Raw genomic sequence first — 24178 nt, forward strand, 5'->3', positions numbered from 1 at the left:
GAGGCTTAGCTTCCTGCTAGAACTTGGTCTGCCAGAGAGCCAGATGAGCGTTGATGTAGTTGGGTCCAGGCTCTATGTTATTGTGTGTTTGTGCTGCAAATCATGATTGATTGGCCCTTGCACAAGTTTGTATGTCCAAACTAACATTAGTGACCATACTACAGAAAATGCATTGACTGTTGACTTCTAGATAAATTGTATCAATACATTGCATCATGCACTGTAGTATCTTGTAGATATATCAGCATGTAGAGGTCATTTAGGGCTATAGATGAGTTTCTAATGTTTAAAACTGACTCAAGCATTTTGTCCATTCGGCAACACAGTCCTGTTATTCACAGCTTTTGGGTCAGATTGAAATCTCACTGGCAAACATTGAGAAACTATGATTAGAGCCGGCCAAAAGGCTTGAACAACAACTTCTAAACGAGTTGGGGTGAGTCAGATTGTCTGTATAACACAGAACAGTCTGGGTGGGTGAGCTGGGGAAGTTAACACCTCTAGCTCCTCTCTAGGTATTCAGAAACTAAACCCACAGACCTGGTTTACCAGTTTGGGTAGTTTAAAATGCAGGACCCCATGTCTCTCAAGTCAATCAAACCAGTCTCTCCTCTCTCCTTCTGCCCCTGAACAAAGCAGTTAACCCACTTCCCGTCATTGAAAATAAGAATTAGTTCTTAACTGACTTGCCTAGTTAAATAAAGGTAAAATTAAAATAAAATTAACTCATTTTCAGTTCAGCCACGGACTTATTTGTATTTTTTTACTGCTTGTAGACAGACAAAAGAGATGGCCGTAGTAAAATTAGAATTGGGTATAGTCTACAGTAAAGAGCACACTCGGCACAGACAAATTAGATCTTAGGACCCCAGTTGAGGAAACTAAATACTTTAGGGGTGAGTTCAGTTGTAGTTCTTGTTTGATTTGGCCCAGTGCTGAGCCTCTTTCAGTCTTTCTGACTCTTGTCTGAACTGCTCTTATTCCAAGGCTGCTATCTTAGGGACATTTGACCCTATACACGACATTCTGAGTTCAGGAGAAACTGGGTCACATGGTTTGAACTGGGTCATACCAGTTCTGGGAGGATTTAGTTGGAATGGTTTTGTCACCACTATCATACCTCCTTGCATAACTGATTAATTTTGCAGCTGCCTGAAGTTTGCTCTCTCCCTCCTTTATGGGTCGCTGGAGGAGGAGGAGAGGGGCACGTTGTAGGTTTACTTTGCTTTGTTCTAGCTTTGCTAAACCCATTAATATTATGGCCCCTGGACCTCCGTTCCCTCATCAGTTTATCCAAACAGGCCAACAGGTTTTTAGCCAATCACAGAGCAGCAGCTGAAGGACACCTCTTCAGCAGACATTTTAACACTTTGCTGACAGATTTTTTAAATCTTGAAGAACAAACATTTTCTGATTCCTTAGTGATGCTTGGGTTTCCATGTGCTTTTTCTCTGCAAACTCTTGTTTTCTTTAAGTTCATGAATTTGCAGTTTGGGTCCACTCATGTGACAACCTTGTGTTAACATCACCTATGTACAACAGTCAAACCGTTGCTGACTGGGCTTTCCGAGTGGCACAGCGGCCTAAGGCACTGCAGATCCGGGTTCGATCCCGGACTGTGTCGCGGGTGGTTTCCGGGTTAAGCGAGCAGTGTGTCAAGAAGCAGTGCGGCTTGGCAGGGTCGTGTTTCGGAGGATGCACGGCTCTCGACCTTCGCCTCTCCCGAGTCCGTATGGGAATTGCAGCGATGAGACAAGACTGTAACTACCAATTGGGGAGAAAAAGGGGTAGAAATTGTTTTATTACAATAAAAATAAAAAATCATCATCTTTGAATAACAGTCAGCTATCTTAGAATTTGACTCATGTTTTGTCAACTCAACTTGATTTCCTCAGTTGGTGTAATGTAACAAGCTGTAACTACATTTAAGTAATTTATTAGACACTCTTATCCAGAGCTATTAGGGTAAAGTGCCTCACCTAGTCTGCTTGGGGATTCAACCCAGCAACGTTTCAGTTACTGGCCCAACTCTCTTAACCCCTAGGCTACCTGCTGCCTGTAACTACCAAAATGTTGTCTAGTGCTTGACACGTAGTTGATTCACAGCAGTTACAACATTGTCCAGTCAGGCAAAAAAACAGATATGTATTGTTTTGGTACACAGGATGAATTAGGCTATAATATTAATATAATGTATAATATATGCCATTTAGCAGATGCTTTTAACCAAATGCCATTTACAGTCATGCGTGCATACATTTTGCGTACGGGTAGTCCCAGGAATCGAACATACTATCCTGGTGCTGCAAACACCATGCTCTACCAACTGAGCTACAGAGGATAACGAGGGCTTGGTAGAAATAACACTTCCTATAGGGGATCTGCAGATATACTGCCCATCGATGTGTGTTATTGCATAAGTCACGGCTGGTGAGAGACTCACAGCCTTGTCCTATACATTACACTTTGCATACAATCAACATGGAGAGAGAAATGTATAGCTGCACATAAAGCTGCTGGGGACAAATGAAAGCCACTTTGTCAGGGGTACAATGGAAACGTCCCATAGCGCAGCTGAGGGATTTAATCGAAAACCTTGTCGTTGAAGCTACTGTTGTTTGAAACCCCACTGGACACTGTAGATTTATAGTGTTTGACCAATGCAGTAATGACTATTGTCTCCATATGGTCCAGTAAAAATAGAACAGTGCACGTACAGCACACACAGGCCGGGTAGGGGGAGTTTGTGGTGATTGTGTCAGTTGCTGTGTTTGCACTTTGCAGACACGAACACATACACAACCTGCAGTTTGAGAGTCTTATGTGTCCAGTTTTGGTTTTGTGGGCTTCTTTTTTTATCAGAACATCCTTGGTTGTACTCATAAACGGTAGCTACTACACCCATTAAACTCACTCCTTTACTTTGGAGCTAAATCTCTCAACTTCATTATTCTACTTTGGAATAGGCCCACTGATTTGTGGTTGAGTTTTGGACATTTTGTGAGCTTTGTTCATATTTGTGGGAATAACCCTGGGAGGAGGAGGAGGAGGATCTTTTGTGAAGAGAAAACAAATTCCAATAAAGAGCACTCCTGGAAGCCTCCCACTCGATACATATCATTGGGAAGTTTATATCTTTCATTACAATACAACTCTCTAACCCTCAGGTCAAACTACTCTCTCTCCTTTAGTGGGTGGGTGAGTTGTGTGTGTGTGTGTGGTGGGATTTGGGGGTTCACCCCTCGACATGCAGGGTAGGATACGTGATTTATGCTTGCTGGTGCTATGGTGTGCAGAAATAACTCCATGTGAAAGCAGATCCTGAAGTACCGCTGTAGCATTCCTCACAAACACCAGTCTCTCATTTGCTCCCTCCCTGTACTCCCACACTAATTCCATTCCTTCCCCCCCACCTTCTAAAATAAAAACAAAAAATCTAATCTAATCAGTTTATTGGTTGCGTACACATATTTGCAGGCGTTATAGCAGGTGCAGTGAAATGCTTATGTTTCTGCAGTAGCTCCAACAGTGCAGTAGAATGTCTCACAAATACAATACACAATTAACACACAAATTATAGTCCCACACTCACCCTATTCCTTCTCTCCTTCCACTGTCTCAAACTCGCCCCTTTCCTCCCTCCTTGTTTCACTCCTACATTCACCCATTCCATCTCTACCTCCCCTTCTCCAACCCTACCTTCTTAATGCTACACCCCATCACTGTTTGGCACCTTGACCAATGAGAACCCCCAGAGTAAGGTAAAGGGTTGTGGTTCTTGGAATGTGACTCCCACTGAAGGATCGGTTTCAAAAGTTGGCCCTGTGACCTACTAAAGGTGCACAGGACACTGAGACCCCCAGTGAAAGGACAGTGTCTCAACGAGAAAGAGAGAAACCTTGTTTATCAGAGTCTCTGGCCTTCAGAAACTATTTAGGTTATCACTGGTGCTCATAAATATAAGCGAGGGAGGGAAATTAACTAGTTAGTTAGAGGTGTGGAGGTGGTTGTACTCTGGACATGGCTGAGCCTGTGTCAGACAAAGCCCCACTTCCAATGAGTCCATTCATTAGAGGTAATTCCTAAGAGGTTATTCCTGGGAGGGTCTGTGAATGGCCCTGTGTGTGTCCTCCTACAGGGAGCTTGTAAACATGTGTGCTGTCTACTCTGACTCCTTCAGAAGCTCTGCCCTGGCCCAACTAGCTGTATTCTACAGAATTGGTGCAAGGCAACATTTAAAAGTAGAGTACGTACATCCCTCTGAGCTGGAAAATGTAAACAACGCTGATGTTCAAATCAGCCAAACTGCCCAATTTGAGAGCGAGAAAGCAGAATCTAAAATGAGCGATTATATCAGACCCTACATGTAGTTTAAGTATTTATGTACAGTGCATTCCAAAAGTATTCAAACCCCTTGACTTTTTCCACATTTTGTTACGTTACAGCCTTATTCTAAATGGGTAAAAAAAAATATATATGAAATCCTCATCAACCTAAACACAATACCCCATAATGACAAAGCAAAAACAGCTTTTTAGAAATGTTTGCAAATGTATAAAAACAAATACCTTATTTGCATAATTATTCAGACCCTTTGCTATGAGACTCAAAATCGAGCTCCGGTGCATCCTGTTTGATCACCCTTGAGATGTTTCTACAACGTGGACTCCACCTGTGGTAAATTCAATTGATTGTATATGATTTGGAAAGGCACACACCTGTCTATATACCCACAGTTGACAGTGCATGTCAGAGCAAAAACCAAGCCATGAGGTCGACGGAATTGTCTGTAGAGCTCAGAGACAGGATTGTGTTGAGACACAGATCTAGGGAAGGGTACCAAAAAAATGTATGCAGCATTGAAGGTCCACAAGAACACAGTGGCCTCCATCATTCTTAAATGGAAGAAGTTTGTAACCACCAAGACTCTTGCTAGATCTGGCCGCCTGGTCAAACTGAGCAATCGTGGGAGAAGATCCATGGACAGGGAGGTGACCAAGAACCCGATGGTCACTCTGACTGAGCTCCAGAGGTCCTCTGGAGGTGGGAGAACCTTCCAGAAGGACAACCATCTCTGCAGCACTCCACCAATCAGGCCTTTATGGTAGAGTGGCCGGATGGAAGCCACTCCTCAGTAAAAGGCACATGACCGCCCGCTTGGAGTTTGCCAAAAGGCACCTAAAGACTCTCAGACCATGAGAAACAAGATTCTCTGGTCTGATGAAACCAACATTGAACTCTTTGGCCTGAATGCCAAGCGTCACGTTTGGAGGAAACCAGGCACCACTTATCACCTGGCCAATACCATCCCTACGATGAATCATTGTGGTGGCAGCATCATGCTGTGGGGATGTTTTTAAGCGGCAGGGATTGGGAGACTAATCAGGATCAAGGGAAAGATGGACGGAGAGAGGTCCTTGATAAAAAATCTGCTCCAGATCTCTCAGGACCTCCGATTGGGTTGAATGTTCACCTTCCAACAGGACAACAACCCTAAGGACACAGCCAAGACAATGCAGGAGTGGCTTCGGGACAAGTCTCAATGTCCTTGAGTGGCCCAGCCAGAATCTGGACTTGAACCCGAGCTAACATCTCTGGAGAGACCTGAAAATGGCTGTGCAGTGACGCTCCCCATCCAACCTGATAGCGTTTGAGAGGATCTGCAGAGAAGAATGGGAGAAACTCCCCAAATACAGGTGTGCCAGGCTTGTAGTGTCATACCCAAGAAGACTCAAGGCAGTAATCGCTGCCAAAGTACTGAGTAAAGGTTCTGAATAATTATTATTTCAGTTAGATTTTTTTTATACATTTGCAAATATTTCTAAAAAACAGTTTTTGCTTTGTCATTATTATTATGGGGTATTGTGTGTAGATTGAGGGGGGGGGGGGAATTGAATCCATTTTAGAATAAGGCTGTAACATAACAAAATGTGGTAAGTCAAAGGGTCTGAATTCTTTCTGAATGCACTGTATTTGAGCCAGTGTCTGGTGTGGAACAGTTGCAACTCAGCAGATAACCCCAGTTGTTGACTTCTGCCGTTCCCCGTCACAACTAGTTCCTGCAGGCCATTACCAGTCTGATCTGTGGGGACAAACAGCTGTGGTGGCTGCAGGGGCCATGGTGTGTGTCTGTGTGTATAGAGAGAGAGAGAGAGAGAGCGCAGTTGACACACGTCGGACTTTCGCCCCACAAATCATTGTTTGTCTGGCTAGGGACCAGTAGCAATAGGTTGCACCTCCGTCACTCAGTCGCAGTATGACATTATTATGAACGTTCTCTAGCCGCCCTTTATCGGCTCAACATAGTGGTTGGTGCCCTTGGTAAAGTTGTGATAAGCACAGTCATTCTGGACCAATGCTAACTACTGTTTAGTCTAAATTAAACTATAGTGCCTGGAAATACAATGACTTAGCTGAAGTATTAAAATATTTAGTAGGGAACCACTTTTCCAGCATTATCATATCATCAAATTGACTTTAGACAGATTGCAATGTTATTAGGTAGCAAAGTTTGTCAAATAGCTAGCAATGCTAATGTTAGCTAGCTAAAATCCGGTGACCTCCCCTCAGTTTTAGCTAGCTAAAGTCAATCCCGTGACATCAAAATTACATGCTTTTCCTTTCTTCCTTTTTTGATTTGTGATTGTAATGCACTTTTGATAAACTCTTTATCAACACTTTATCAACACATGCATTTGAGTAGAATGCTGTTGGGAATCAGTCCAAAACTAACGTTCAAAACAAGATTGTGACTAAACATGCAACCCATGAATACTTGTTAGTAGTCAGTTTGCTGTAACAGAGGTTATGCCATAACATAATTTATGTGTACAGTTTTATGGGTGTCTCTTATTAAAACTGTGGTGTAGTGTATGGATATATATAAAGTTGTGCAATACTGTAATGACCTGACTAGATCATAAAGGAACAATTGTCCAAACTGAGGCTTGAGTTTACGAATTGACGGTTTATTAACCCAACTTCACACAGGCTACTGTTTGGCCGTAGCCCACGCCAAATAAATGAAGGATAACCCACAAGCCAACCGTGACCTTCTCTTGTGAAGGCCAGACATAAGAGAGAGAACAAAGGCTAAACCTGGTCTTCACTTCCAATGCTCCATCCCCCTGCCCAACCCCCCTCCACGCCACTCCGCCAACCGCCAGGATGCCCGGCATCAGAACATTCCAGGCATTCCCGTGATTAGCAGGTTGATTGGCATGTCGGACCCCGCAAACACTGGGTACAACACAACCACCTACTAGCCTAACACACAGCTGTCTGTGCGGGACGCTACACAGCCCCCCCACCAAAGTCCCTCGTCCAATTGGGAACAAACAAAGTCTCTGAAGTGACTCGGAGGTCTCCTTTGCTTGCGTGGCCGTGATGGTCGCAGAGTGCCCCTCTGGGAACCAGGGGATGAAGGCAGGGATATGGGGGACAAGGACGTGGGAATGGGTAATACAGTCCGTGGCTCTGGGGAACCACGCGGTGACACAAGGGGAGTGGGCTGTCCGGAGCCTTGTCTGCGGCACCTGGGGGTGGGTGCATGGAGAATGTCATTGCCAGAGAGGGGAATTGTGGGGGTCCCTGGGGTTTGGGGAGAAGAGGCCCCTCTGTATGGGGCTAACCTGTCCCGGTGCAGTGTCACCTTTCTCCCCCTGGGAGGAAGCTGCACCCGGTAAACAACCTCCCCTACCCTCTCCAGGACGCTGCAGGGTCCCACCCAGTGACTTTCCAACTTAGGGCATCTGCCTTTTTTCCTTAGGGGGCTGTAGACCCAGACCAGCAACCCAGCCACAAAGTGCCTTCCCCGGGTGTGCACGTCATAGTTCCTCTTCTGCCTCACACCTGCATTCACCAGCTGCTCTCTGGCGAAGGTGTGGGCTGTCTCCAGGCAGTCCTGGAGTCTCCGGGCATACTCCGGCCCCAGGAGAACATTAGGGCTATCCAGGGGCTGACCAAACACCATCTCCGCAGGGGTGAGGATCTCTCTCCCCAGCATGAGGAGAGCAGGTGTGCAGGAGGTGGAGTCTTGGACAGCGGAGCGGCATGCCATGAGGACCATAGGCAGGTGCTTGTCCCAGTCACGCTGGTGTTTGGAAGAGACGACGGCCAGCTGCTGTCCAAGCGTTTTGTTGAAGCGCTCCACAAGGCCATCACTTTGAGGATGGAGAGGAGTAGTGCGGGTCTTGTGCATACCCAGCCTCTCACACATGGTGGCGAACACACGGGACTCAAAGTTTCTGCCTTGGTCGCTGTGGATGGACTCTGCAGCTACAAACCTGCTGAACATCCCCGCTGTCAGGGCGTCGACGATGGTCTCTGCCTCCTGGTCAGGCAGAGCATAGGCCTCGGGCCATTTTGTGAAATAGTCCATGGCCGTGAGCACCCAGTGGTTTCCACTGTCTGTGGTGGGGAACGGCCCAACTACATCCACTCCCACCCTCTCCATGGGAGCCCCCACTGGGAACTGTTGGAGCTGAGCATGAGAGCGGCCTGGGGGGCCCTTTCTCGCTGTGCAGTTGTCACAGTGGCGACAAAAGTTCTCCACATCCCTCTTGTGCTGCCCCCAGTAAAAGCCCTGACTGAGGCGGCGCAGTGATCTTGTGACCCCAAAGTGTCCTGTCCCCACCCCCTCATGAGTACTCTGAAGCACAGCCTCCCGCAATGCTTTTGGGATCACCACCTGCCACCTCTCCTCTCCCGTAGCCGACTCCTTCCATGCGCCCTGTAACACACCATCAGCCAGCCGCAGTCTCTCAAACTTTGACCACAACCCTTTGGTCGCGAGTGAGAGCGCTGTCACCTCTTCCCATGGTGGCCTCACCTGCGCCTCTACCCACTGTAGCACTGGCTGTAGGTCTGAGTCCCGTCCCTGCTGCTGCCCCCATTCAGCCACGTCGACAGTCTGCAGCTCACAGCAGACAGGCCCGCTCGCCCGACACACTGTGGCACAGACCCTCTCCTCTGCACTCAGCTCTCTCTCCCGTTCCTCTCTCCGCTCAGTTGCTGCAGCCATCTGCAGTACAGGGACATGGTGTTGGAGTGACGTGCCCCTGCCCTGTGCACCACTGTGAAGTCATACGGATGAAGCTCCTCCAACCAGCGAGCCTGATCGACATGAGCCACTGGAGAGCAGAGTGGTCAGTCCTTACAGTAAAGGGCATGCCACCCAGGTAGTACTTGAAGTGTTTGATGGAAGCCACAACAGCCAAGAGCTTCCGCCGGGTGACACAGTAGCGGCGCTCATGTTTGTCAAATGTTTTGCTGAAGTACACCACCACTCTCTCCCCCTCTGGCCCCACCTGGGCCAGTACCCCACCCATGCCCTCATTGCTCGCGTCTGTGTCCAGGATAAAGGGCAAGGTGAGGTCAGGGGGGGCGAGCTCGGGGGCCTCGATCAGTGCACGTTTGAGGGTGTTGAACGCTTCCTCACACTCCACTGTCTAAGTGAAAGCCTTGTCCTTCGGCAGCAGGCGGTTCAGGGGAGCAGCGACGCATGACAAACCTCCTGTAGTACAAGGCCAGGCCCAGGAAGCTCTTCAGCTGACGCTGGTCGGTGGGGGTGGGCCAGTCTCGGACAGCCCCCAACTTGTCCGCCATGGTGCTGATGCCCCTCCTTCCCCACTCAGTGGCCCAAGAAGGACACCTCTCTCCTCCATGAAGTGGCACTTCTCGGTTAGAGCTTCAGACCTGCGGCAGCCACCCTCTCCAGCACACGCCGTAGCGCCCCCAGGGCTGACTGGAAGGAGCTGCCATGGGCCAGGATGTCATCGAGGTATACCAGACACTGCTGTCGGGGGATGCCATCCAGCACCCTGTCCATCAAACGCTCAAAAGTAGCTGGAGCGTTGCACAGGACCTTGAACTGCCAGTGTCCTCTGTTAGTGGAGAACACGGTTTTGGCTCTGGCCTCTTGGGAGAGGGGCAACTGCCAGTAGCCACTGCGGAGGTCTAGTGAGGAGAACCAGGAGGACCCCCTAACCAGGCCCAGTGACTCATCGATACGTGGTATGGGGTATGAGTCCTTCCTGGTTACCTCATTCAGCTACTTGTAGTCTGCACAGAACCTCAGCTTGCCCCACTTCTTAGGAACCATGACGACTGGCGCCGCCCAGGGGCTGTCTGAGGGCTCGATGAAGTCTCCAAAACAGCCTTGTCTGCCTCCTGGCGTGCCAGCGGGATACGGCGGGGACGCATCTTGATGGGTCCAGCATCACCTGTGTCGATCTCATGCTGCACCAGATGAGTCTGACCCACTTCTTCCTCACTCAGCGCAAAGCTGTCTCTGAATTCAAACAGAAACTGCCACAACCGTTCCTGCTGCTCGGGGTCAAGACCAACACAGTTCCTCCCCCATATCTCCCTCACTGCAGACAGTGTCCTCTCCTCTCCCATCTGGGGTAGCTGGGCTGGGGGGGCGCGGCCCGGGCTCACAGAGGGCTGTGTCGTGGAGGTAGCTGGGGGAATGTAACACACAGATGTGGGGGAGGGGGGGCAGCCATGAGTCTCTGCTGCTTTAACTGTTGGAGTAAAGGGTTTGTTGGGTTGATTGAATGTGACATTAGGGGGACCATGGTGACTGCTGGCCCTCCCTGGAAGCTCAGTGTGCCCCCATTTAGGTCTAACTGGCAGCCTGTGCTCCTAAGAAAGTCTAACCCCAGGATACAAGGGTCCTGCACAGCCGCCACCCACACAGGATGACGCACAGACCTGCCCCCTACTGTCAGTCATTATTCCCTTCCCTTTCATGGGTGCCAGCTCACCTGTGACTGTGCGGAGCTGCACAGTTGTGGGCTCACACTGAGTAGAACCTGGCACAATCTCTGGCCTCACCAGGGTTACTGTGAACCCAGTGTCCATCAGGGCGGAGCAGGGCACCCCCTCAACAGTGACAGGGACATGACAAAAGTCCCCAACACAGGTCCGGCCCACCACAACAACAGGGTCCAGCCGCTTGCCCTCGTCTGCTTCTGGGGCAAGTGGAGCCTTGCTTCCCCGTCTGTGCCGGTGGGCTCCTCCTGAAGAAGAAGGTGGTTGGGATAGAAAACCAGGGGTCCGCACTACCCGGTCTATGCGGACCCCGAGCCGTTTCCCTGAGCTCTGGGGGACATGGGGCAATCCTGGCGCAGATGACCTGGCTGGCTACAACCCCAGCAGACCACGGGACCAGGGGGGCATGTGAGCATATGCCCGCCGAGAGAGGCTCTCAATGTCATTAACTAGCACCCGTAGAGGCTCTCCAGGCTGCCTGCGTCTATAACTCAGTTCGGAGCGCAGCAGCCCGGGCTGTACACACTGTCCATAGCGCCTCCTCAGTGCTCCCACTAAAGCACCATAATCACGTCTGTCCTCGGGGCTAATCAATATCAAACAGGCCAGAGCATCATCCGTGAGGCATAAAGCCAACTGCAGTGCCCTTTCTTCATTCGCCCCCTAAAAGGAGCTAACAGTTCAAACTGAGCATGAAAAGCTTCCCAATCCGCTTTACCGGAATACTTCAGGGTCTTAACAGATACGGACGCAGCCGGGAACTGGGCGCCGCCATGTTTGTTTCCATCCTGAGCCCCAGATTCCTTGGCGACGTCACCCCTTCGGTCCGCCCACCAGAATCAACGCGAAGCACAGTCGACGAGGCACTCATGCCCGCTTCAGCCGCCATCACTCTAACGTTCTCCCTCAAGCAGCCTCTGGGCTCCGACGCCCTGGCGATCTCCTCAGCCAGATCCTCCGACGTCCATGCACACGCATCTTCTTGGCCATAATCGTCCCTTACCTCCACCTTCACTTTCGGATTCTCTCAAAGCATTTTCAACCCCGTTCTCACCTACGGTAGCTAGCCACAGAAGTCAGCTAGCTAGCTGGCTAACTTTTATCAATGTTTTTACTTCTGACACCAATGTAATGACCTGACCTGATCATAAAGGAACAATTGTCCAGACAGAGGATTGAGTTTACGAATTGACGGTTTATTTATTAACCCAACTTTACACAGGCTACTGTTTGGCCGTAGCCCACGCCAACAGTGACCTTCACTTGTGAAGGCCAGACATAAGAGAGAGAACAGGCTAAACCTGGTTTTCACTTCCAATGCTCCAACCCCCCTCCACGCCAACCGCCAGGATGCCCAGCATCAGAACATTCCAGGCATTCCCGTGATTGGCAGATAGCAGGTTATTTGGCATGTCGGACCCCGCAATCCCTGGTTACTGGTAAGTACAACACAACCACCTACTAGCCTAACACATAACACACAGCTGTCTGTGCGGGTCGCTACAATACTATGAATTGACTGTTTTGCGCTTGTCGTGGTCAAGCAATGGTTCTGTGACATACACAGGTACTGTAGTGAGTGAGTGTTTTTATTGAAGGGGCGTATCCATTACCTTGTGAATCTGGTGGCTATGACTGGTCAGTTTTTTTTTTACCTTCAGAATATTATGGGGTAGGAACATTCATATTTGTGCCAGTATTTCTGTGGGGAAGCTAATTAGCAGGGCGGCAGTAACACGCTCCCAAGAAAGGCTTTAGGAATGTCGGTAATGCTTCTAAAAAGCTGGTTTGCACATGGTCATTAAACCTCAAAAGAAGGTGACGGCTTTGGGAAAGAGCTGTCTTGTTTTACAACCACAGTAATATCACCAACAGCCAGGTGTTGCAATCTCAGCTGACCTCTTCAAAATAAACTGGAATAATTGTTCAACTGAAAAAGCTCCTAGAAAATGTTGTTCTTTGAAAATGAAGCCTTTGATGAAGTTTAAAACAGAAATGAGCTTCTATGGAGAGAGTCGGAGTGTTACTTGACATTCCCTCTAAAGTGAATCACCTGGTAGAACAGGGAGTCTTGGAGCTCAGTGGTTCCCAAACTGTGGGGTGGGGGTGTGAGGGGTTTGCTTTAAACTTTAAACTTACTCTTGAAAGTTATAATAGTAGAATGCATAAGGTGCAATTTCGAAATTGGGTAGTGCCTCATCAGTTCCTCTTGTCATGTTAGAAATATCTCTAAGGTATGCAGTGACTAACTTGTCAGAACTGTCCAGATCAACTAGCCCATGTCAGCTAATGTTTTTCTAAATAAAACAATTCGCCCGAAGACATTGTTGTAATTTTTGCAAAAAAACATTGCAAAACGTATAGAATGTTTGCTTTAAAACTGCAACATTGATCTCTATGTTGGAGCCATAGTGTTGGAGCCATAGTGTTGGAGCCATATTCAGACGGCTAACTCTGTTAGTGTAATATAGCAGGTCTCAATCTGAAATGGCATCCTAATCTCTATATAGTGCATTACTTTTTGCCAGTGACCCATGGTTCTTGCCTAAACTAATGGACTATACAGGGTACAATTTCGAATACAGCCCATATGAGTGGCATAGAGTACACCATAGTACTGTAGTAAGTCATGCTCTCACTCTTCTTAGCTGCCAGCTTATACACTCTGTATATGGGATTCTAATATTCTACAATTTTATGGCGATTTTCTGCTCAAGACATCCCTTCGACACACGCACGCCTCCATTTATGTCAATATCTTTTCAGTTGACTTTACAGTGTTTTGGTCTCAAGAAGTGAAGGCTGGTTGGTAGAGGGCAGAGAGTGTAAGTGTGTGTGAGACTCTATCCCTAACCTTGTTTTGCTTTCCTTATGGTGGAGACTGGAGCGGTTCAGGAATGGCTGTTTACACGTTGGTGGTGTCTTTCTCCCTACTGTCTGTGTTAACTGCTTCCTGGTCTCATCGAAACTCATCAATTTCCTGTGCAGACCATGAACTCATTACTAATCTTTGATTGTTTAACAGGTTTCTGGGCCCGGGAAGTTGGCCAGCAGATTGGCTTTGACCACCCCACTATCCCTGTCCATCACCAGTATGTTGTCACGGCAACGGTGCCTGAGGTACTAATTGAATTACATCTTAACGTCTTACTGTCTTAACTATCCTTCATTGTGCATTTTTTACAGTAAATGTGATGTTTAACAGCGTTTGATTTGATGTTTAATAAAGTTTAACAAAGTGTTTTGTTGTGTCTAGGTAAAGGCACTAAAGGCAGAGCTGCCAGTGATCAGGGACCTGGAGGGTTCCTACTACCTCAGACAGGAGAGAGATGGACTGCTGTTTGGACCCTATGAGAAAGAGGAGAAGATGGTGCTGCAGGACTCCTGGGTTAGAGATGGAGTACCACCAGGTCTGTCTGCTGATCACTCTATCGCTCTCTCGCCCTCGCTCTCTATGCCTTTACCTCAGTTGTACTCTCTGTGTGTGTGTGTGTGTTGAACAGGTTTTGGTAAGGAGTTGTTTGAGTCAGACCTGGACCGTATCATGCACCACATAGAGATGGCCATGGAGATGGTGCCTGTGCTGAAGAATGCTGACATCATCAACATTGTATCTGGACCAATCACCTACACCCCTGACCTCCTTCCTATGGTCGGACCACACCAGGGAGCACGTAACTACTGGACCGCTATCGGCTTCGGGTAAACGGGAGTGTTTGTGTGTGTGATGGGGTCGGGTGGATGCTGAAATCAATATGACTGGATGGTGTAGTGTGAAGGTTCTAAGCATCTTCCCTATTGTGGGAACTATAAAAGCCTGATTTGATTGGCAGGGAGTAGGAGGTTGTAGCTTAAAGGCATACCTCAGGGTCTGTTTGTGTCCCAGGTATGGAGTGATCCATGCCGGTGGCATTGGGAAGTTCCTCAGTGATTGGATCGTGACAGGGGAACCCCCCTATGACCTCATTGAGTGTGACCCCAACCGGTATGGAAAATGGACCACTGTACCCTACTTGTGTGCCAAAGCCAGAGAGTCCTATGGATTCAACAACGTGGGTGAGTAGTCACTACCAATGTTCCCTCAAATGTTTTTCATCACTGAGCATATTTTCAGGTCTGCTATGCACAAACTTGAAAGTTGTGAAAATCCTGTGCAACTTTGTGTGTTTATTGTAAACACTGAGGCTGTACCCGCTTTAAGTATCAATAGCCACTTTAAACAATGCCACTTAATATAATGTTTACATACCCTACATTACTCATCTCATATGTATATACTGTACTCTATACCATCTACTGCATCTTGCCATCTTTATGTATTACATGTATCACTAGCCACTTTAAACTATGCCACTTTTATGTTTACATACCCTACATTACTCATCTCATATGTATATACTGTACTCGATACCATCTACTGCATCTTGCCTATGCCGTTCTGTACCATCACTCATTCATATATCTTTATGTACATATTCTTTATCCCTTTACATTTGTGTCTATAAGGTAGTAGTTTTGGAATTGTTAGCTAGATTACTTGTTGGTTATTACTGCATTGTCGGAACTAGAAGCACAAGCATTTCGCTACACTCGCATTAACATCTGCTAACCATGTGTATGTGACAAATAACATTTGATTTGATTTGAAGTTAAGTGGTCAAGTAGGCTACTATGGCTATTTAATCATAATGTAGGCCTACAAGAGTGGTCTACCATCAAAAGCAATGGAGAAAATGCATCCCATAATATTTTAACATGGACATAGCTGTTCTATCATTCAGTCTACAGTAGCAGTTAATGTAGGCCTAGATTCCATGAGACTTTTGAAAAAAACCTGCAGGTCTTGACATGAACCTGTTAATCCACTTGTCCTTCAGACAAGGTGACTCAACATGTTATAGTGGTGTTTGATGCAAGAAACCACTTTACAAAATACAATGCATCATTATTCCCACACCATTATTACAGAGAATCAGACAAATTATGCTACATTCTACCTACTTAGCTTATGCAAACCCGTCTCAAAATACAACACAGCCCCTTAAAGACAAAAAAAGCTCTTTACCTGACGCACTTTTCAAAGATTTTGAGCTCTTGTAGGAAGCAATCACTGTCCCATTTCTGACTGCAAATGATCATAACTGAGCTAGTAAAGGATATGAACAGATGTACACCTGTAGCTCTCGCTTTGATCACAAAACAAGCGCATCTACTCACGACCGCTCATGCTGTCAAAACTCTTCCCTCTCTCTTTATCCCCCCCCTTCTGCTCTCCCTCTCCTCCCCCCCTCTCTCAGTGGGCTACCCTAAAGAGGAGCGTTTTGCTGGCCGTCCGACCAACAGGACGAGTGGTGTGTATGAGCTGCTAAAGGGAAAAGCTTCCATGGGGTTCCACGCCGGCTGGGAACAGCCTCACTGGTTCTATAAGCCTGGAGACAATGCCGGTTACAAGTAAGATACCAAACCAGTCAATCAATCAGTACAAATATGACAATACACTGAGCGTTAACCCAATGAGTCCCACCTTAACGCCGGCATGAATTAGGACTTCAAACCCCTTTGAGCTACAGAGTCATACCATTGGATGTGTCTATTTTGTCTGCATCTGCAGATACCAACCATTAGTCTGTGTGATTAACTGGGGTTGAGTTGTTTGTGAGACATGGGTGGATGCCAAATGGACCAGGACCGGGTCTTATTACAAAAACATCTGTGGAGTCGGAATAGTTTAAGATACAAACTATTAAAAGTTATCTATGAGACTCTCACGAACACACGTGTAACATGTTTTGCTCTGACGCTCACAAGAGTCGTTAGAAGGTAAGGAGTTCCATTACATAGAAGATCATAGTATTATAGACACCGTGTCCTGGGATTTCCTATCTCACATAGTTGCTGTCACAAACTCAACTCCACGTAATTGTCACTGACTAGTAGGACATTCATTTCCCACAGAGCAAACAATTTCTGTACCTACATTCATATAAATTCATTTTGTATATGGTATATGCTTTGATGGACTTAAAAGAAGAAACAAAAATTGGGCACATGACAGCAGTGTGGTTTCGTCCTGGTGCAGCCGAGAGTGTGTTAGAATGTTCAAGGACTTGGTGTTCTTTTTTGGGGGGGATGGAAGGGGGGAGGTTAGGATAGGCTGGACAGCTCCCAGTGGAGGAGTGGAGACCACCCCCTGTAAAAATATCAGCCATCCCCAATGGGTCTTAGAGGTGAGCTCACCGACTGTAACATGGCATTATGTAACAGTTACTCTAGCCAGCACAATAGAACCATTTAGAGAACATCAAAACACATTTATTTACAGGTAATGCCGTGGGAAATAAATCCTGTGTAGCTACTGTTCAATACCCTTATAGACTGATAATATTAGTCTGACTTCATCCTCATCAGGTGTTGGTCTGAAACCACTTTTGTTTTAAGAGCTGGAGGTGTTTTGGAGATCAAACTTAGGGTTAGGTTCCAGTTGACCCGTTTAAACGCCGGTTTAAGATTGTTGGCCAACTCAAACCCAGGGTTAGCTTCCACTTGGCCACCCACCAGTGATTGACTAGGCTATTTATTGACTCAGAGAATTTAGCACCACCTGTGGGATTTCTTTATGAAATTATGCCCATGGTATATGAAAATAGTTTTCCATATGTAAAACTATAAAACCTACTGTATAAGGACTCAGTGATGCAACATTATGTAAGTACTGGCAGTGAATAGTCTCCTTCCTAACACCATGTCTTTGTATGACTTATTTTATAACAAAGTGTTAAGTCTGGCAACCAACTCTACCCAATAAATACACTAAATATACAAACGTATGGGGACACCTCTTCAACTTAGTGGATTCGGCTATTTCAGCCACACCTGTTGCTGACAGGTGTATAAAATCAAGCACACAGCCATGCAATCTCCATAGTCAAATGGCCTTACTGAAAAGCTCAGTAACTTTCAATTTGGCACCGTCATAGGATGCCACCTTTGCAACAAATCAGTTTGTATAATTTCTGCCCTTCTAGATCTGCTCCGGTCAACTGTAAGTGCTTTTGTTGTGAACTGGAAACATCTAGGAGTAAAAACTTTGTAGGCCACACAAGCTCACAGAACGGGACCTCTGCGTGCAGAAGCGCATAGTGTGGTAAAATTCTGTCCTCATTTGTTAGAGCGTTGAGCCAGTAACCAAAAGGTTGCTAGATCGAATCCCTAAGCTGACAAGGTAAAAATCTGTTGTTCTGCCCCTGAACAAGGCAGTTAACCCACTGTTCCTAGGTCGTCATTGTAAATAAGAATTTGTCCTTAACTGACTTGCCTAGTTAAATAAAGGTTAATAAAAAATGACAGCTTCGCACAGTCTATGGCTTGGGTGGCTGGAGACTTTCTCCATTTTTGGGCCTTCCTCTGAGACTGCCTGATATAGCCCCGAATGGCAGGGAGCTCGGCCCCAGTGATGTACTGGGTTGTCCGCACCATCCTCTGTAGCGCTTTGCAGTCGAGGGCGGGGCATTTGCTGTACCATGCGGTGATGCAGCCAGTCAAGATGCTCTCGGTGGTGCAGCTCTAACTTTTTGAGGATCCAAATCTTTTCAACCTCCTTAATGGAAAGAGGCACTGCCATGCCCTCTTCACAACTGTGCAGGTCTGTCTCAGCCAATACTTTGCCATTACATTTTAAATTAACCAAGTAACTAACCCACAAGTGTCTGTCTTTACTCCCCAGGCCCAGTTTCAGGCGTACCAACTGGTTCGGTCCGGTGGGGAGGGAGTGTAAGCTGGTGATGGAGAAGGTTGGGGTCGTTGACCTGACACCCTTCGGCAAGTTCATGGTTAAAGGGAAAGATTCTCATAAACTGCTGGACAGACTGTTCGCCAACACTATGCCCAAGGTAAGGATAACACTACACACAACTACTCACTGTATTATAACTCACTGTATTACAACTATTCTGTACACAACTCACTGTATTACAACTATTCTATACACAACTCACTGTATTACAACTATTCTATACACAACTCACTGTATTACAACTATTCTGTACACAACTCACTGTATTACAACTATTCTGTACACAACTCACTGTATTACAAATATTCTGTACACAACTCACTGTGCTTTTATATTACATGTTACTGTATTTCACCAACGCTAGGCCCAAAACGAGAGGGACTAAATGTATCATTGCATCACACCAGGCAAAACTCACTGACTCTCATAGACAGCTCATTGCACCACTGTATAAAGCCCTATATAACTCACTATTGCCAACAGGTGGCAGTGATCTGTTTGCTGCTCAGGCAGAGGTTTAGGTTATATTTATGTTTCACTCTCTCCCCTGTTAGGTGGGCCTGACTAACATCAGCCACATGTTGACCCCCACTGGGAGAGTCTACGCTGAGGTCACCATTACCCAGCTCACACCTGGAGAGTTCCTCCTCATCACAGGATCTGGATCAGAGCTGCATGACCTCAGGTAACACAGGCAGACAGACTCTAAGCATCCCAGGCCAGCTAACAAGGTGTAGAGTCTAGCCGTCCCATATAAAAGGATTCAGTAATCCATTATATAACATTATTCTATCCCACTTAGAAACACTGGTAGTTACAGCAGCTGCTACTTTAACGACCCCTCTCTTTACTCCAATAGGCAAACAGCACATTAAAAACAAATGAATCTCTATTCTAACTATTCATTCAGCTCTCTGTCTCTCATACACCCTGAGACAAATCAAATGTATTTATATAGCCCTTCGTACATCAGCTGATATCTCAAAGTGCTGTACAGAAACCCAGCCTAAAACCTCAAACAGCAAGCAATGCAGGTGTAGAAGCACGGTGGCTAGGAAAAACTCCCTAGAAAGGCCTAAACCTTGGAAGAAACCTAGAGAGGAACCAGGCTATGTGGGGTGGCCCGTCCTCTTCTGGCTGTGCCGGGTGGAGATTATAACAGAACATGGCCAAGATGGTAAAATGTTCATAAATGACCAGCATGGTCAAATAATAATAATAATAATAATCACAGGCAGAACAGTTGAAACTGGAGCAGCAGCACGGCCAGGTGGACTGGGGACAGCAAGGAGTCATCATGTCAGGTAGTCCTGAGGCATGATCCTAGGGCTCTTGGCCAGGTCGCAGTTGTAAATGAGAACTTGTTCTCAACTAGCCTACCTGGTTAAATAAAGGTGAAATAAAAAATAAAAAAGGTCCTCAGAGAGAGAAAGAAAGAGAGAGAGAATTAGAGAGAGCATACTTAAATTCACACAGGACACCGGATAGGACAGGAGAAGTACTCCAGATATAACAAACTTACCCTAGCCCCCCAACACATAAACTACTGCAGCATAAATACTGGAGGCTGAGACAGGAGGGGTCAGGAGACACTGTGGCCCCATCTGATGACACCCCCGGACAGGGCCAAACAGGAAGGATATAACCCCACCCACTTTGCCAAAGCACAGCCTCCACACCACTAGAGGGATATCTTCAACCACCAACTTACCATCCTGAGACAAGGCCGAGTATAGCCCACAAAGAGCTCCGCCACGGCACAACCCAAGGGGGGGCGCCAACCCAGACAGGAAGATCACATCAGTGACTCAACCCACTCAAGTGACGCACCCTCTCCTAGGGACAGTATGAAAGAGCTCTAGTAAGCCAGTGACTCAGCCCCTGTAATAGGGTTAGAGGCAGAGAATCCCAGTGGAAAGAGGGGAACCGGCCAGGCAAAGACAGCAAGGGCGGTTCGTTGCTCCAGAGCCTTTCCGTTCACCTTCACACTCCTGGGCCAGACTACACTCAATCATATGACCCACTGAAGAGATGAGTCTTCAGTAAAGACTTAAAGGTTGAGACCGAGTCTGCGTCTCTCACATGGGTAGGCAGACCATTCCATAAAAATGGAGCTCTATAGGAGAAAGCCCTGCCTCCAGCTGTTTGCTTAGAAATTCTAGGGACAATTAGGAGGCCTGCGTCTTGTGACCGTAGCGTACGTGTAGGTATGTACGGCAGGACCAAATCAGAGAGATGGGTAGGAGCAAGCCCATGTAATGCTTTGTAGGTTAGCAGTAAAACCTTGAAATCAGCCCTTGCCTTATACAACACAGTCTGCTGGTGTTGTATATCACCCCCTAGTGGTGACCTCCAAGGGCCATGTGTGTGCAGGGTTTTGCTCCAGCCCTGCACTAATATACATGATTCAACTAATCAAAGTTCATATTGAAGACTTTTATTAGTTGAATCAACATTGTGCCAGTGTTTCGTTTCCTTTTGAGTTCCTTGAAGTTGTAAATATAACCCCATGGATCCCTCCCTAACCCCAGGTGGATGGAGAAGGAGGTAGCAGAGGGGGCTTATGATGTAGATATTTCCAACGTGACAGAGGAAATTGGGGTGTTGGGTGTGGCTGGACCAAAGGCTAGAGATGTTCTACAGAAACTCACTCAGGAGGACATGAGCGATGCAAGCTTTAAGTTCCTCCACTGCAAACCCATTCAACTGGGTGGCATCAACCTCAGAGCTATCAGGATCTCTTACACAGGTGTGTTTGTGGGCTTAAACATTTTTAAGAGTATGTGTGGCATGTGAGTGCATGTACAGCTCAACTAACGGACTGTGGTTCAGGTGAGTTGGGCTGGGAGCTGTACATTCCTCACAAGGACATGGCAGCTGTGTACCAGGCTATCATGGCAGCAGGAGAGGACGAGGGCATCGACAACTTTGGTACCTACGCCATGTCATCACTACGACTGGAGAAAGGCTTCAGAGGCTGGGGTGCAGAGGTACGTACACACACCTTTTTAAGTTGTTTGTGGCTGTTGGACTGATGTTTTTGTCTCATCAGATGAACTGTGACACCAACCCCCTGGAAGCTGGTCTGGACTACTTCATCAAACTCAACAAGGTAGACATTGTTACTAGCTACTGCTGTTTCACCAGTCAACCACTGTGTTCAAATATTGGTGTCATATTCAAACGTGTAGCTTATTTTTAGATGTTATGAAATTGTGGCCTACTACGTCTACTTAACATTTTCTCCTACAGTCCTGTATTCCTTTTGGGGTTATTTATTCTACTTATAAATAAAGGACACATACCAACACTCTCAAATCTCTCCCTGTCTGTCTCCAGCATGCTGACTTCATCGGTAAGGCAGCGCTGCAGGAGATAAAAGCTAAAGGTCTGAAGAGGAAGCTGTCATACATCACCATGGAAACGGATGATGTTGACCCCGAGGGCAACGAGACTATCTGGCTCAATGGCAAGGTGAGCTGTGTGTGTGTGTGTGTGTGTACATTGTTTTCCTACCTTATCAAGACCACAGTGTCCTGACAAGTCACCAGAATGTTCTGACAAGGTAAGAAACAATTTAACTGTTAGTCTACACTTGTTGTTTACAAAGCATTTGACAAATAACATTTATTTGATTTTGTAGTAGTAACAGAGTTCTGTGTTTTTGTTAAATGAATTTGTTAAAATGCTATTTTAGGCTTAAGGGTTTGGGGTTAAGGTGTGTGTGTGTGTGTGTGGGGGGGGGGGGGGGGGGGGAGTATAGAGGCAACACAACATTAGAGGCTTACACTTCCACCCACCGTTTGTATTCCTGCAACCTTCTCTATCTCTCCTAGGTGGTTGGTAACACTACATCTGGGGCCTACAGCTACACCACCCAGCAGAGCCTGGCGTTTGCCTACCTGCCAGTGGAGCTGTGTTCTGTAGGGCAGAAGGTGGAAGTGGAGATGTTGGGGAGGAAGTACCCTGCCATGGTGGTCCAGGAGCCACTGGTCCTCACAGAACCAACCAGGACCCGGCTGCAGAAGAAGAGCAAGGCATAGACACTGGGGACAGGCAGAGAACCAGCTTAGAACTAGGGTACCAGACCTGGGTCGAAAATAGGATGTTTTCTTTCAAATATTTACAGTATGCTCCTGGTGCTATTTTCAACCCAGGTTCGACCAAGGTCCGCAAACGGTAGAGCTGACACCAACCAAGCAACTACACTGTGAAGTGAACTATGCTGGCTGACAGTTACTTATGAAAAAGGCTGAAATGTGATGAATGGTACTCAAATGACACCCTATTTCCTATTTTGTGCACTGTTTGTAGTGTACTATATAGGGTATCATTTGAGACAGACTGACTGTGAAGTCAAATAAAAAAAGACTTTCCTGTTTGGTCATCTGGTGAGGAAGAATCAGCTAGAGCAACCTAGAATGTGCATATAAGAGCTTAACTCTAGGTTCCAATGTGGACCTATGGACATATTGGAACATAGACCTAGACTTGTATAGTCTCAGTATTCAGAGTATTACAGGTCCAATGCAGCCATTTTTATCTCGAATTCAAATCATTTCTTGGTAACAATTAAGTATCCAACTGTGATTGTTTTAAAAAAAATCACCCCTAAGAAAAAGAAGGGGAAAAATGTGCAATTTCTCAAGCAAGAATTTTGTTAGGACTCTATGGGAGTGGTCTTATACTAACTGTTATTGGCAGAGAGGTTTGGAACTCTTTCTTATTGGTCTATTAACTAATTTACTGCCTGGTGATTTCAACAGGCAGGCCAAAACTCCATCCCACCAAAAGAGGCTGAAATTTCAGGTGGTCTTTTCAAACAGCTAAAAGGGCATTATCATTTTCACAGTTTTGTTCTAACCTCGTAGTGTGGAAATGTATATAAAATACTGAGCCTTTAAAGTCATGATACCTTTGGCTTAAGTCTTGAATCCATCCAACCCTTAGAATGTGGTCATTAAGTACCTATACCTTAACTGCTTAGCAACAGAGCCAATCATTACTCTTAGATGGCATTTAATGTCTCAGTATTGCAGTGTTATCTGTTTGAATGGCTTTTTAAATTCCAGATATTAAGGGTTATTATGGGGTTGAAAAGCAGAGTCTTAGTGTAGCTACAATAACACTTCTACCATCACAAGAAGAATGGGCCAAATAGATGCTGATTTACTTCCTACTGTAGTCTCTACATTATGTGGAAGAGACAATTAACTATGATAATGCTTTGCACAAACTTTAGTCTTGAAAGCAGGGCGGGTATAATTGCGGATAATAATCAATTATGCACAAGGCAGGACAAGCTAAGATAACTGTTTTTTTTTAGAGCACAATGTCTTTATCTTTTCAATTATTTTGTCATTGTCTGTACATTTAAACATTGGTTAATTAAATCCAATGCCAAGCTTGGTCCTGTGTTGTGTGTTTTTGTAATGATTCTAGGTATTTCAAACACTAGAATTAATCCCTCTCGCTGAATGGCGCAACATCAATCATATTGGCTATTTGAACTTTGAGTATGACAAGTGTCACTCCACTGTACCACTACACAACAACACAATATCAAGGAGCAACCAACAATAGAAGATTCACAAGAATGGAATGATTGTA

At 46.3% G+C, this 24178-nt stretch overlaps 1 protein-coding gene across 1 annotated transcript in view; it reads left to right on the forward strand.

Moving 5' to 3' along the window:
• The window catches only part of LOC110523447 (dimethylglycine dehydrogenase, mitochondrial), a 29447-nt gene extending 5470 nt beyond the window's left edge, over positions 1–23977 (forward strand). Inside the window, exons 6-17 of the mRNA XM_021602137.3 lie at positions 13802–13896; positions 14033–14186; positions 14280–14478; positions 14663–14832; positions 16074–16227; positions 18500–18665; positions 19123–19253; positions 21100–21317; positions 21401–21558; positions 21621–21680; positions 21908–22042; positions 22405–23977. Of these exons, the coding sequence (XP_021457812.3) occupies positions 13802–13896; positions 14033–14186; positions 14280–14478; positions 14663–14832; positions 16074–16227; positions 18500–18665; positions 19123–19253; positions 21100–21317; positions 21401–21558; positions 21621–21680; positions 21908–22042; positions 22405–22611 (1847 nt within the window). The 3' untranslated portion in view covers positions 22612–23977. The remainder of the gene's footprint in view (positions 1–13801; positions 13897–14032; positions 14187–14279; positions 14479–14662; positions 14833–16073; positions 16228–18499; positions 18666–19122; positions 19254–21099; positions 21318–21400; positions 21559–21620; positions 21681–21907; positions 22043–22404) is intronic.
• Positions 23978–24178: the final 201 nt, after the last annotated feature.

The sequence above is a fragment of the Oncorhynchus mykiss genome, chromosome 5, assembly GCF_057628025.1.
Source record: "Oncorhynchus mykiss isolate SJ-2025 chromosome 5, ASM5762802v1, whole genome shotgun sequence".
Lineage (NCBI taxonomy): Eukaryota > Metazoa > Chordata > Actinopteri > Salmoniformes > Salmonidae > Oncorhynchus > Oncorhynchus mykiss.